Genomic DNA, 13,685 nt, shown 5'->3' with positions numbered 1-13,685 from the left:
GAAATAAATAAATGAAAACATTGCTTCTATGCAAAGAGAGAGAAAGAGAATCATTTCATGACCTTTTCATTTACCAATACGAGCTGCTTTTTATAGCATTTCAAATGAAAACACACATTAAACCTGCCAAACAATGTTCTGTAATGACGATTTAATAATGCTTTTACGGATTCATGTACACTGAATAACAACTATGTTAAAGAATAATTAATTCTGTTTGCTAAAATAAAAAAAAAGAAAAGATGGAAACTAACGAAGGAACCAAGGAATTCAAAAGTCGTCCTTGGTTTTTCAGTGACCACACATTTGGCGATGAATCGTCTGCTGATGTGAAAAACAGAACCAGCTACTTGCTCGGTTTTTCCCACTTTGGTCATTTAACGCTCAGGTGACTTTTACTCAGAACTGTATTGTCTGTAGAACTCGTTTCCATCAGTTTGTATTAGAGCCACGCACCATGCACTCATGTGTAACCGTGCAGTTACCAGCAATCCCATTTCACTTGTAGCGTCTTCAGAGAAGCTTCTTCTCTCTCAGGCCCAGAATACTAAACCCAGAGGTCCATCTGAAGAGCCGCTCCTCTCCGTCCACACTGACTGCAGCCGCTCGGGTGTGAACAAACCACACGGGCTGCAGTTTAAAATATCTTCCTTTTTAATCACAGCTCGTTCAGACGGGGTGTGAGTGCTGCAGGATTTACATAAATGCTGCCTGTTGCTGTCATTATCACCATTTTCCTTAAAAAAGAAAGAGTTGGAAATTTTGAGAAATTCGAGGCGTAGCACATAAGAGGATGTCTGCATATGTTACTGTCTGTGTCTCTGGTGATTTATATGGTTCAAAAGTGCTCTTCTCTGAGATTGAGTAAATCTCTTTATGGCCTGAAACCCTTAGAAAATGTTATTTTCTCAGTTTCCAGTGGAAATACAAGTGTTTTCTCTTCCTTCTCATATCAGTCGTCTTGTATCGTCCTTCTTCTCCTGTGCAGGACGGCCAGAATCCCTCCAACGGCAACGTGCCAGATAAAACCAGCCTCTACGACATTGGCGAGCTCGCCACCTCGTCTTTGATGGGTGAGACTGGACACACACACGCACACCGATTTAGTTCACGTTGTGTTGCATTATGAATCAAACATACGAGACTGGGAGAAAAACAAGCTGGGGATTTGAATTAGTAACCACAGGAGGTTAGAAATGTGATTTCCCTTTTCACTTATTCTCTCTCACTCACTCACTCACTCACTCACTCACTCACTCACACATACATACATACATATGCTATAACAGAAATACATTTCCTCCTCCATCTTTGACTCCGACTTCCTCCTCTTTTTTTTATTTTTTTTATCCTCTTTTCCCTTCCTGTGTCTGTCTGCCTCATCATGGCCGCTTCTCCCTGTCTGCGGGAGGTTAATTATCTGAGTTAATGTGTTATGCCTTGCTGAACTTTTCCCCGATGAAAGGTCCTTTATTACCCCGACAGCGTAATGATGAAAGCCTCATGAATATGTTTGATAAATGCAGACATCCAGGCGGACGGCTGAGCGGCTGACACCTGCTCCGGGAGTGACAAAATCACTCCAGTAAAAAAAAAAAATAAATAAATGAAAAAGCTTTTTAATGTTTACTCAGACTTAATCACTTGTCACTGACACTGAAGAGGAAAAGTTCTGTGGTCAATCACAAAGTGCAGCTGACAACCTAACAGCTCAAATCAGATTGAAGTATGCAAATTCAAATGTTATTATACAAATTGGATCATAATTTTAAAAAAAGAACATCACGCACTCGTTGCTGAATTTATTCTTTTGAAAAATGATGTTTGGCAGATGAATCGAGCTGATGTGATTGTAGCGGCTCCGAGAAACTGAAATGTTCATTAGATTTCACAAATGAAATCGTTATTGGACCAAACGAAGGAGAAATGGGGTGATGACAGTTTTATTCCTACAGCTGAATAGTGGGATTAACATGCAAAGCTTGTCCTGAGGAAGAGGTGACGTGACAGGTAAATAACAATGGTCATAAATCAAATGGGTTTGTGGTAGTTAGAGAGTGTGAATGTGTTACATATCATGACAATTTGATTATTTTATTCCCCATGTAAAATTTCTAATTTTTTTTTACTAGTATTCGCCATTTTTTTTATGTTTCAAATGCTTTATTATTCAAACCATTTTCCATTGCATCTTGTTAAAACTATTAAACATCGAAAATGGAGGAAACAATCATAACTTTTGAATTAAGATACATAAAATATGGACAATACATACAATAAAAAAACACAAACAAAAATGGTTTCAAAAAAAAAGAAGAAAAAAAAAGCACAAAACCAAACTATATATACGACAGATGTTAAAGGGAAATATTATATAATAACGGTCATTGTTTGTTTAAGTTTAGGAAAAGATGCTGATTTGGCTTAAAATAAGTACTTCCTCAACATTAGACGATCTTTGTTGTCATGGTTACAGTAACAATGACGTGGTTTGTCGAACGGTCACGCGCGAACCGTCTGTTTTTACAAGTTGACTGGCTCTGGTCATTTCATTAAACTCGTAACTCCCTCGTCGCCGTGGCAACGAGATAAACAAGTCTGAGAAACCCGATGATTTCTTACAGTAACCGGAGAAATAATTTAAGAGAGAGATAACCGGAGAAAGTGAGACGATGTGTTGACAAGCTCGTCGCCTCCCCCTCGACTTCATCCACAACCGCACCAGATGTTTTTCCACCTGCTGGTTTCTGTTTCAGTCAGACTTCTGATGAGGATCGATACCAAAGAATTACATCACAGCCATTAACTTTTACACGTTTTAATTTTATTTGTGACAGATTGGTGTCACTACTGCAAGTCTCCACACAGAGAGCTCTACACTCACCCCTACCAAAACAGGTTCAATTAAATTAAATTCAACTCAGTTCAGGTCAGTTCAATTCAGTCAATTCAATTCAATAAACTTTATTTGTTCCCAGAGGTCAATTTAAATGGCACATAGTCTAGATGTTAAAAGCACACAAAAACACATGTCTACACATCAGGAAAATGACAATGACACAAAGAAACATCAGTGCAAAACCAATCCTGTGATATTATAATGACAGTAACAACAACAACATGAGAGTGGGAGAATGACATCACTAGTGCAAGTAAATAACTGTAAACATTGGCTGTATGACAGAGAGTCCTAGTGCAATAAAAGCTTATGTTACATATACAACACCTCTACAGTATAGTGTGCATATTGGCATATGAAGGTGTGTGAACACCAGCAAAAGTCCAAGAGAACAGAACATAACTACAGTATTATTAATTCATTATTCCCCTTAACCATCCGTGTAGTTGAGCCCCGTCGTTTCCCTCGTATCTAAACTGCAGTATATGATTTTCTTTCCCCAAGTTGTGACGTTACACAGGAAGGCAAATCTGTTTGAACTTCATAATGGAAGTGTTTCCAGGGGACACTAAAGAGTGATGAACCTGGCTGTTGTTCAATGCTTTTAACTTCAAAAGTCAGTGCGTCCACACCGGGTCCATCGCTTTTTAGTGTCCCCCTGGAAACGCTTCTGTTGTGTTGTGAGTATTTGCAGCACGTGTTGTCAAATTGATGAAGATGTTTTTCTGAATTTGTTTGTGTGTTTTTTTCTTTTTGTCTTTAAGTTGCAGTGCGTTGAGCTCTCAGGGCCACCGTACATTTACTTTTGGTTCAGTCTCACTCATTTTGTGGCACAACAGGAAGCTAATGTAGCTTATATTTCCCTCAGGAGTTCATAGAGACCAAGTAAAGAGCTAAAAGGAGACTTAATATGGTCGGCAAGATGATGGTTCTTCAGCCACGAATGGTGCACAGATATTCCTTTTGAGGATGCATAGAGTTAAAACAGGTTAAAATTTATGCTACCATCCAACTATGCAAACACAGACAACACAAATCTGACATTTTGGCAAACAAAATGTCCTTAACAACACAGTGTGCATCAGCCTCCTCAGGAGCTTGGCAGTGCCTTAAATGCTGTTTGTTAGCTTCCAGATATCTTGCTGCTGCCCACTGCACTCACTTTAAACACATTACTATCACATGGGATGTTAACGCCACCTGAATGTGATTTGCTCCTTTTCACACTGCGGCGTGGACAGTAAACCCAAAATACGCACATCTTGGAAAAACAAATGGGATTTTCCCGCTGCGTTTGCACAACCTAAACAGATGCGACGCAGCCTCCTCGCCATCAACAAGCAGCCAGAACAGAGACTCATAACAGAGTTGTCGCAGTGTGCAAAGCAGTAGGTGTTACAGTTCATAACAAAACACAGGCTGTTGAGCTCAAATGAAAATAACACATCATGAGGTTTTTCTCAGTTTCAATTAGTCCAGGCGGCCAACTTCCGCAGCTCCCTTCCTCTGCATGAATTTCTCACTCTAATATTCTTCCTTCCTTCCTCTGTTCCTTGTTTTTCTCCTCCGTCCTCCTCACTTCCACCGTCTTGACATTTTTTTGCCCTTTTCTTCCTCATAGCTAATTTCTTACGTTAGCCTTTATTCCTCATTCTGTCTTTCCACCTTTTGACTTTTCAACCTTTTCCTTTTTTTTGCCCTTTTTACATCATTTAATTTTCCTGTTCTGCGGTGTGACCTAGGTTTGCGGTCACTTTCATTTCAACTCTTCATTTCCCAAGACCTTTCTACCCTCGTCTCTTGTGATTAAAGACAATGATGGCAGGGATGGCCCAGTGATTCTGTGGGTTATGAATATCATATTACTGCAGAGATAGCAACGGTGCTAAAATGCTAATTTCTGGGTTCTGCAGCACTCTATCGTTGGAATATGAAGCTATGTTTTATTTTATAAACAATATGCAATTTATTTTGAATCTTTGCAGATACCTCCATTCAATTTAATGCATTAATGATTTGAGTGACTCTGGATATATAAGTCATGTGCTGCGTTCTTAAATTGACAGTTTTGACATTGGCATATTTTATTAAAGAGAGCGTTTCACTCCTGTCTTCCAGCAGCTGCACTCGCTTCCTGTTAAACACCGTATTGATTTCAAGATTCTGCTTCTCACTTTTAAGTCACATCACAACCTCACATCTCCATATCTCTCTGATCTACACCCAATCTGTACACCTGTACTCTCAATCTTCCTCTCCCACTAATCTCACTGCACCTCCTGCCCGTCTGACCACCGTGTTGCCCCTCGACTCTGGACCTCACTTCCACAAAACATCCGTAATATTGATTCTCTTCCTATTTTCAAACCCCCCCCAACAGTGTTTAATCATATTTACTTTATGCAATTATATTTGTTCTGATTCATTTAGCATTTCATGCCATGTACTTGCATTTTACCTTTTGCTGTTTGCTGTAAGGTGTAGTAGTAGTTTACTTTGTCTGTATTGTGGTTTGTCATATTGTCTCTTTAGGAGGAAACCGTCACTAATGCTGACGTCCTTCCTCAGGGATTGAAGCTGTTGTTTTTCTAATTTTGATAATCTAACCTGTGACAACGCATTAACTGAGGATGTAAGGGCCACTATTGTTAGTAGTAGTTGTTAAATGTGTTTAAATGTGCCGAATTTTATTTTTGTAAAGGTAAACATCCTGTTTAAAGAGCCATTTTTATATTGCTAAGTAAAACAATATTTTCAAACACACCTGTTTCAGCTTTCATATGCCCCCATATCCTCCTGTATTTACTGATGCACAGTACATCTTTTCATGACCTCCTCCATGGTTATTGTCATAAAAGTTAATAACTCACTGGGATTTTCTTTCTGACACATGCACACATCATGAACTGTCTTGTATCACGGGATATAATCATGTCTGGAAAATCAGACAAATGTTTTGCAGGAGCATTTAAAAAAAATCAAAACATGCATTTGGATTTTTACTTATTAGTGATTCTACTGGACACCGACATGTTTTTTGTTTAACATCAAAACACACGAGTCACAGAGGGGCTGCTGCTGTTGCTGTTCGTTGTCGTCCTTTGCTCTTCAGTCCACTGCCAGTTTTCCATGGACCTTGAAGCTGTACAGGCAGGAGTGGTCAGGGTGGCCCCAGTTGCTCTCGACGTACAGCTTCACGTGGTTGAAGACGCCTTGTTTGTTATCCTGAGAGAAGAGAAACGGGGGGAGAGAGAGTCAGTTGTGATGCTCAAAAATGAGTGACAGGGATATGGTGAATACAACAAGGAAGGCAAACCGTAACCCTCGTAATGTGTTTGATGACATGGTGTAATACTCGCAGGTATTTTGAAAGTCTGTACAGGGTCCCCGTCCTGATCATAAAGAAAGGTTCCTAGGTTGATTTCCTCGTCGCCCAGATTCTCCATGGCCTGATAGAAAGAAAGAGACGGACGTCCAGTTGAACACCTTGTTCTTCTCCATGTGACCGGATGTCTGCAGTGTTAACGGTGAAACGTTTGTGAACTTACGTAGACTGAAAACTCCCTCGGGGCGGTGGTAACGGTGCCAGTTGGTGACAAGTTCTTTGAGATGTGACCAAGTGTCACATGGCTGATGGTGACTCGGTGGGAGAGGGCGATGAACAAATGTCCCCGCCCGCCCGCAAATGCCCAGCAGCGACCCGGAAGCAGAGGCGAGTGTCCCTGAGGAGAGAGAGTGAAAAGCAAGTGTGTTGCATGTATAAAAATAATAACATCATGTAGTCCCACCACATAGCAGTGTTTCTCTGTGCGTGTAGTTCCCACCTGAAGGACAGTCTGCGGGGGGACGGGCTGCTGCCTTAAGGGTATTCCAAAAAACTTCATGGACGTCTCTTTGGTCTGGAACGATTTTGACGACAGATGAGGAAACACTTTTGCTCCTGCACACAACGACAACGACACACGAAAAGAGAGTGAGAAAACAATTTGAAATTTAAAAAGTGTGACGTGTGAATTACAATCTGGCAGATGAAGACGATGAAGATGATTTTAGATGTCTCACCCAACGACTCGAGAGCAAAGTTGGCTAGAGTGTCTGCCGCTGGGTGGAGGTAGTTCATCTGCTTCTTTAACCCCAGCAGCTCGTCCTGCAGCTCTCGCACCTGCCTCTCCATCTCTTCGCATTGTGCAGCTGGGTCCTGCAAATGATAAGAACTTAATTGAACGTTGGATATTGACATGCCTACGATAATGTGCGTTTGACACTGCAGATGAGAATATCTTTGGACTCTTGATTGTATTTTTTGGAGCTGCTTTTGTGGGTCATACCGGGGTCTTCAGAAGACGTGAGACAGGTGATTCGGAGAGTCCTGCATCCACAAAGTTGCTGCTCAGCATAAGAGTCAAGAATGCTAATCCTGATCATCGGAGAGAGACAAAGCATGAGATCAGTGGCTCATAAATTTACTTTTCCACAACCTAAAACACTGACAATTTGTGTCCATGTACTGGGTTGCAATCCAAAGAGAGACAACTCTACAAAATCCACAAGCCGCACAAGATTTAACTGTTTGTGGAAGGAGAGATCACTTACCTAAACACAGGGAGAGTATAAGGAAGACAAAGCGGCGGTTGCCATTCCCGTTGACGGGGGTCTCTCTTCCTTCGGGCTGAGAACGGCCAAGAGCCTTACGACTTAGGAAAATCCTGGATGTAAGGAAAATGAGAAAAGAGTGAGAGCTGTGGAGATGTATGAAGAAGAACAGCTGACAGATACAGCAAGACAGTGACACACACACAAATACATACACAGACACTGCGGCTTACCGATACACCGTCTCCCTGTAGGTAACCGATGATTCTCCATTATTGTTGTAGTATCTGGAGGTTTCAAGTCGGATGCTTCTTCGTGACATGACTGTGAAACGGTTTTACATGAGTATATGAGCTGTTCTTTTTTTGTCTGATGTCAATTTTCAAACATAATCTCACACATAACTGACTCATTAATGTGTAAGGATTTGAATCTTCCTCAATCCCTCCCCAAGGTTAATGAAGACCAATTTTCAGATCTGAAAATAACCTTTATCTTCCGTTTTACTCATCGCAGTGTCCACTTTTTATTTCGGCACAGAAAAGTTAAGTCGCTGAATAAGTAACTGAACAATTATAAAGTTGTGTTTTTTTACTTGATTAAAATTAAAATCATCTTTTTAAAAACAAAGTAAAAATATGAAAAAAAATAATTTCTGTGTCCTTTTCATTAGTTGACATTTAGGGGTTAGGGTTTGGAGCAGCCACCCTCCAATTGAAAGTACACTAAATTATTATTTTATATATTTTAAGCTTACACCTATCTCAAATATTATTTTGGGTTTCTATTGACAATAGTAGGAGCTTAGTAAACATCTAAGATTACCATACTTAAATGATTCTTCAATGCTTTTCATTGTTTTTTGTTTCAGGGACAGCAGTATTACTACATTACATATAAAAAGTTTTGGTACTCTGCTGACTGAAAGTGTTTTCTTCAGATCTCTGACAGAAACAATTACTTACTTTCTCAGCAGATCAACACGTCGGTCGTTTGTAGCAGTTGAGAGTTAGTTTGTTTCTAAAGCAGTGAAATCTAAAACGCACGAGATGTGATTGTTGCGTCAACGTTCTATTCGCGTCATAAGTCAAACCGTGGAACTACAAGCCGAACGTTACACACGCGCGTAACGTGTGCGCGCGCATTCACGTTTATAAACGTAACCTGGTTCGTGGTTCTGTGTCAGATTATTTGTTAAAATAAATTTTAAAATGATATAAGAGGCAGATAAATGTACCAAAACAACATAAAAAAGCAATGCATGAGAAAATAAAACAAATACAAGAAGAAAAAAAAAACCAAACACATCTAATACACAAAACTTAGCACATTGCCACCACTGTGAAGAAAAAAACCCTTTCCTTTTACACCCTTCATGTTCCCAGTCAGCAAACAACTGAATAAAGTTTCCCGGTGTACACAAGAGCCAACAAAAAAAAAGCTAGCAATACACCAGCAAGTGATAGCAACATTTGCCAACAAGTTAGCTAACATTATCATGCTACTGTAGCCGGTCACTAATGAAAACATACGTGTAATATTATGAAGGATCAAGTTACTTACACATTGAGGAGAAGAAAAGCCAGTTCAGAGTGAAGCTGGAGCCGTTTAGCAGCTCTCCATCTCGGTAAAGTCAGACCAGTCTGGGCTCCATGGTCGGCCTGGGAAAGAAGTTCAGCCTCGGACTTGACACTGATGGAGTCGGTAAAAACTTTAAAAACTTTAAGGATGATAATCCATTTGTTTTGGCTTCCTGCAGCTCGTTTTTTCATTTGCAGCGCGTTTCCGTTGTTGTGTTTGTTTTTCGTATTTTCATATGTGTTTTTGAATCTGCATCGTTTCTGAATTTGCAGCTTGCTTCTCCTCCTGTCATGAAGGGTTCTTTGATACTTGTACAAATGACAAAATATTGTAAAACAATGTCAGCATGCACCATGTAGATGACTGACCAATCTGTTTTGAGTTTATTAAATACCTGCAGTGAATCCTGAGGCACAGCAGGGTCATTTTTTATTAGAATCTCCTCTAGATACACCAGAAGGATTGCTCAGGATCTAATGTTAATAAATGTTCTGTTCTCTTCTACACATCTAAAATGTCTTCTGTTAAACACAAACAGTGCAGGTTGTTTTGGAGTAAAGCAGAGTAAACTAACCTCCATCAGAGCTGTCTAAAAACATTTTATTTCAGAAGCTAAAAGTTTAAATCTGTGTCCTCTGGAGAGTTTCCTCTGTCCTGTCAAGTTCAGCGCTGCAGAAGTGCTGTCAGTAATAAAGTAGAAAATGTGAAATTCTGTCCAAAATCACCTTGGGTCCTGTTGCACTCTCATTTTCAGTCTCCTCCAATTTGTTTTCTGTGAAGCTCTATATCAGCAGGCAGCAGCAGACATGCTTTTTTTCATGGTTCAGGTTGTGCAAATCAAGAGTAAATGTTCGCTTCCAAAGACTGAATTATGCTAAAAAAGTAGAATTTCCTCTGAAGTATAACCATCTCATGATTCAGTGTGTCACCTTTTTCCATTTCCGTATCCTGCTGTCTTTTGCTGTGGCATTTTTTGCCCTTCTCTTCCTTTCTACTGTACGCCATTTCATGCTTTACCTTTTCCTGGAATTATCTTCCTCTTTCCTCTGCTACCACACTCACTGTATGTCTGGTCTAGTCTCTATATCTAATCCACTTTATCAAAATATATCCCTCCTTTTCCTGCCTTTTATTTAGGTCTGGTGGCCACGATAAAGGAGCATATCACCAAGCCGACAGCAATGGCCCAGGGGCGAGTTGCTCACCTGATTGAGTGGAAGGGTTGGGGTGGAGGCGGCGAGGCCGGGGGACGTGGGGGCGGCTGGAGCGGGGCCTGCGGTAAAGGAGGAGGCTGGGGGGGGATGGGAGCCGAGCTGCAAGAGGATGAACAATTCTACTCCCAAATGACGGATGAGATCAAGGAGGCTCGCTTTGCTGCAGGTGAGACAGATGCGTTGAGTTTAATCCAAGAAAAACAAGATGTGGTGAGGGGAGATGAAGTGACGCTCAAATCCCTCCAGGCATTGTTTTTATTTAATTGGCCCGTGCAGAGGGAGCGTCTACAGAAATCAATAGCCCTTAAGACTTCCCATGACAGTGACTCAAATGTAGTGCACTTATTTGATTTCCCGTTGTTTGTGATGGTGGTACACGTGGTGAAAAACAGCTTCAACTTCCAAGAAAAGCACCAGGAAATTGTTTGTGTGCCGTTTGTTTCACAGGAGTGGCGGAGCAGTTCGCCCTCGCTGAGGCGGCCATGGATGTGTGGTCAATGAACGACAACTTAGAGCAGCCCTCCACCAGTTTACAAGGTAGGTCATGTGACCTGCTCTGTGTGAACTATGAACAAGGTGACATCATTAAAAAACCAAAGCTTTTCTGCTGAATTCGCCTCTGTCTGGGTTTGACTGACTGTAATCTCAAAGTCCTTATTTTACCCAGAAGCCTTTTCTTTTATGTTGATGATGGAGACAAATTAAAACAGATTACAGAATTAATTCCTGAGTCACAATATTATGCAAATATAATGTCTCAAAGCGTCACAGAGCAGATCCCCAATAATTAAGCAGCCCCATTTAAGTGGATGAAGGTCTGCTGGCAAACATTTATTTAGCTTGTTTATTTGGATCAAAGGAGTGAACAAGTTTGATGACATCACCATTTTGCCTCAGATTTTAGCCATCCTATGATGACGGCCTGTTCAACACTTGTGTACTGTACAAACATTCAGGGTCTCCAGAGGAAGAATCCTGTTGACTTTCATCACGCATCACTAACGAGTCTAAAATATCCACATCCAACATTTGGGCCCATATAGCATGTTAGTATGCTAATGCTAGCATGTTAACATGCTGTTACTCTGCTCAGTATATACAACTCAGTGCTGTGTATACATATATACATCTTTTTTTAATGTCTACGCCCCCTGGAGACAAATAAAGTTTCTTGAATTGAATAGAATAGAATAGGCACCACACCGCACCAGAAACCACTGGAGTACTGGGTCCTCAAGCAAAGGCCTGTATCATGAATAAAAACACTGAATGATAAATAAATAATAATATAAATCTAGCAGCAGCTGGTTCACAGTAATGGGATCTTTTTTTTTTTTTTAACCAATGCATCAGTAGTAGCCTATATATCTGCCTCTACAACCTGAGAGGCCCCAGGTGTCACTGTTTTCCTTTGTGTGGATCAAATCATTTTATTAGTGTCTTCAAGAAGCTGATACTGTTATTATCCCTCCTCAGCAGCACAGAGCCACTTCCTGTCTCAGTTCCTGCTGGACGGCGGAAGCGTCGGCATCCCCCAGCACCTGTACAGCATCCACGCCCAGACGTATGGCGGCAACAACAGGGCGGCCAGCCTGGTCCCTGTGCCGCGGGTTGACTCCATTTCCCCAACGTCAACCTATCAGCAGGACAGAGATCGTCCCTTAGAGGACAGAAGCACTGTGACTGCGGAGGCTGCTGTCCGACACGTAGACAGCAGCTCGCTATCCGAGGATGATGTTTTTTATAACTAGGCTTAAGGGCAAAACAAGCCAGCAATCTTGATGGCAATCTCTTACAAAGAGCCTCACCGAGAGGACTTGAGTCTCAACCACCAGCTGTGACTGATACAAAAAAGAAATAACCGCGGATATCTGGAGAAAACTCCTCAAATGGCTTCGTGTGAATGAGTTTGAGAGCCTGGTCGTCGGGTACAAAGACTCCAAATAGTATTTTCTCCTCGGTTGAGACGTGTACTTTTTGTGAATGTAAATAGTTCCACAGTTACATTTTAATTTTTTATTCAATGTACATTTAACACTTTCATATAATATGTAGAACTCAACTGTGAACAGTCAAGCTGGTGTAAATATCTTGTTATAAAACATCAGTTTTAATATATGTGCTGTATAACGCTGTCCACTTCTATTCTGATCCCTTTATCTTTCACATGGACGGACTTGAACAGAAGAATCTGGTGATGGAACAAATCACCTGAAGTCCAACCTGCAGAGGAGATATCACCAAAGAAATTGAAAATGTGTCTCCTTTGAGATCTCACATCTGAGACTGTTATGAAGAAAAGCGTTCATCCAATTATCCGAGTCCCAGCCGTGATTAGCTATTATTCACACTCTCTTGTCTGAGAGCGACGGGAGCAGGGGAGCGGTGCAGAGAAAAAAGATGAGTGCAGGAAAAACAGAACATGGCGGCAACGCATGTGGTCGGTGTGTATTTCTGCATGCATGTCAGAACTGTGTGTGAGAGTCAGGGGTAGTTGGAGACTGGAGGTGTTAATGTTACCTGTCATGGTGTTCTTTCAGCGCACGGCTTACACAGAGCAGAGCTGCATTGTGCGGCGCACTGAGCCTGTTTATCTGTTGTTATCTCAGTGCGACTGTGAATGGTGTTCAACGGATGTGGACAAAACAGAACAAAAGGCTGTGCACGGCTGGAACGATCGCAACCGTCATAACAACAAAAACCCAACTGACTTGAGGTGTAATTAGTTTCCTGGTGTAACAGCAGTGTCTGACAGTGAACTGGACAGTTTCCCTCCGACGAGCTGTAAGTGATTGTAGTGTTGTGTCTCGGTTGGTCTATAGGTTTATGGATTAGAGAAATACTGTAGGTGCATAGAAGCAAAATGATTGGTTCATCAAAATCAATATTGACTGAAGAGTCTAGAAACAACAGGAAACCAGCAACTGCACACAATTATGTTTTCAGTTGACTTTTAATTTCCTTAGAAAATGATCTGCACACACTTAAATTGTCTTCGACTACAATCCCCCTGAAAGATTTCCTTCAAGACTAATTCCAGTTTAAAACTTGGCTTTTATTCTTGTAAGTCTGCCCTCGTGTTGTCACAGCGTACAGAGATCTCAGCAATTACTTCAGTGAGTACAGTGTTTTTTATAATTGACAGACATGAAATGAATGAAAACAAGATCTTTTAAAATTTCTCCAATTGACCAACAATCAAGGTCAGAGGAAGGCGAACTTTTATTTTTAATTGATGGACAGGATGTGTCAAACTGTTTTTTTTAGACAAAGAAAACCATGTGGATATTTAATTTCATCTGTGATTTGTTTTCTTTTGGCAGGTTCATCGAACGACACAAATTACTCTTTTAAAAAAAGAATATTTATTTTTGATTTGTGATGTTTATTTATGATGA

At 40.8% G+C, this 13,685-nt stretch overlaps 1 protein-coding gene across 1 annotated transcript in view; it reads left to right on the top strand.

Moving 5' to 3' along the window:
- Positions 1–12,038, top strand: part of fam131c (family with sequence similarity 131 member C) — a 13,914-nt gene extending 1,876 nt beyond the window's left edge. Inside the window, exons 3-6 of the mRNA XM_022753182.1 lie at positions 989–1,073; positions 10,211–10,453; positions 10,735–10,824; positions 11,764–12,038. Coding sequence (XP_022608903.1) covers positions 989–1,073; positions 10,211–10,453; positions 10,735–10,824; positions 11,764–12,038 — 693 coding nt within the window. The remainder of the gene's footprint in view (positions 1–988; positions 1,074–10,210; positions 10,454–10,734; positions 10,825–11,763) is intronic.
- The last annotated feature ends 1,647 nt before the right edge of the window (positions 12,039–13,685 follow it).

This window comes from Seriola dumerili, unplaced genomic scaffold, assembly GCF_002260705.1.
Source record: "Seriola dumerili isolate Sdu_G_001 unplaced genomic scaffold, Sdu_1.0 BDQW01000190.1, whole genome shotgun sequence".
Taxonomy (NCBI): Eukaryota; Metazoa; Chordata; class Actinopteri; order Carangiformes; family Carangidae; genus Seriola; species Seriola dumerili.
This window is presented reverse-complemented; position numbering and strand designations above follow the sequence as displayed.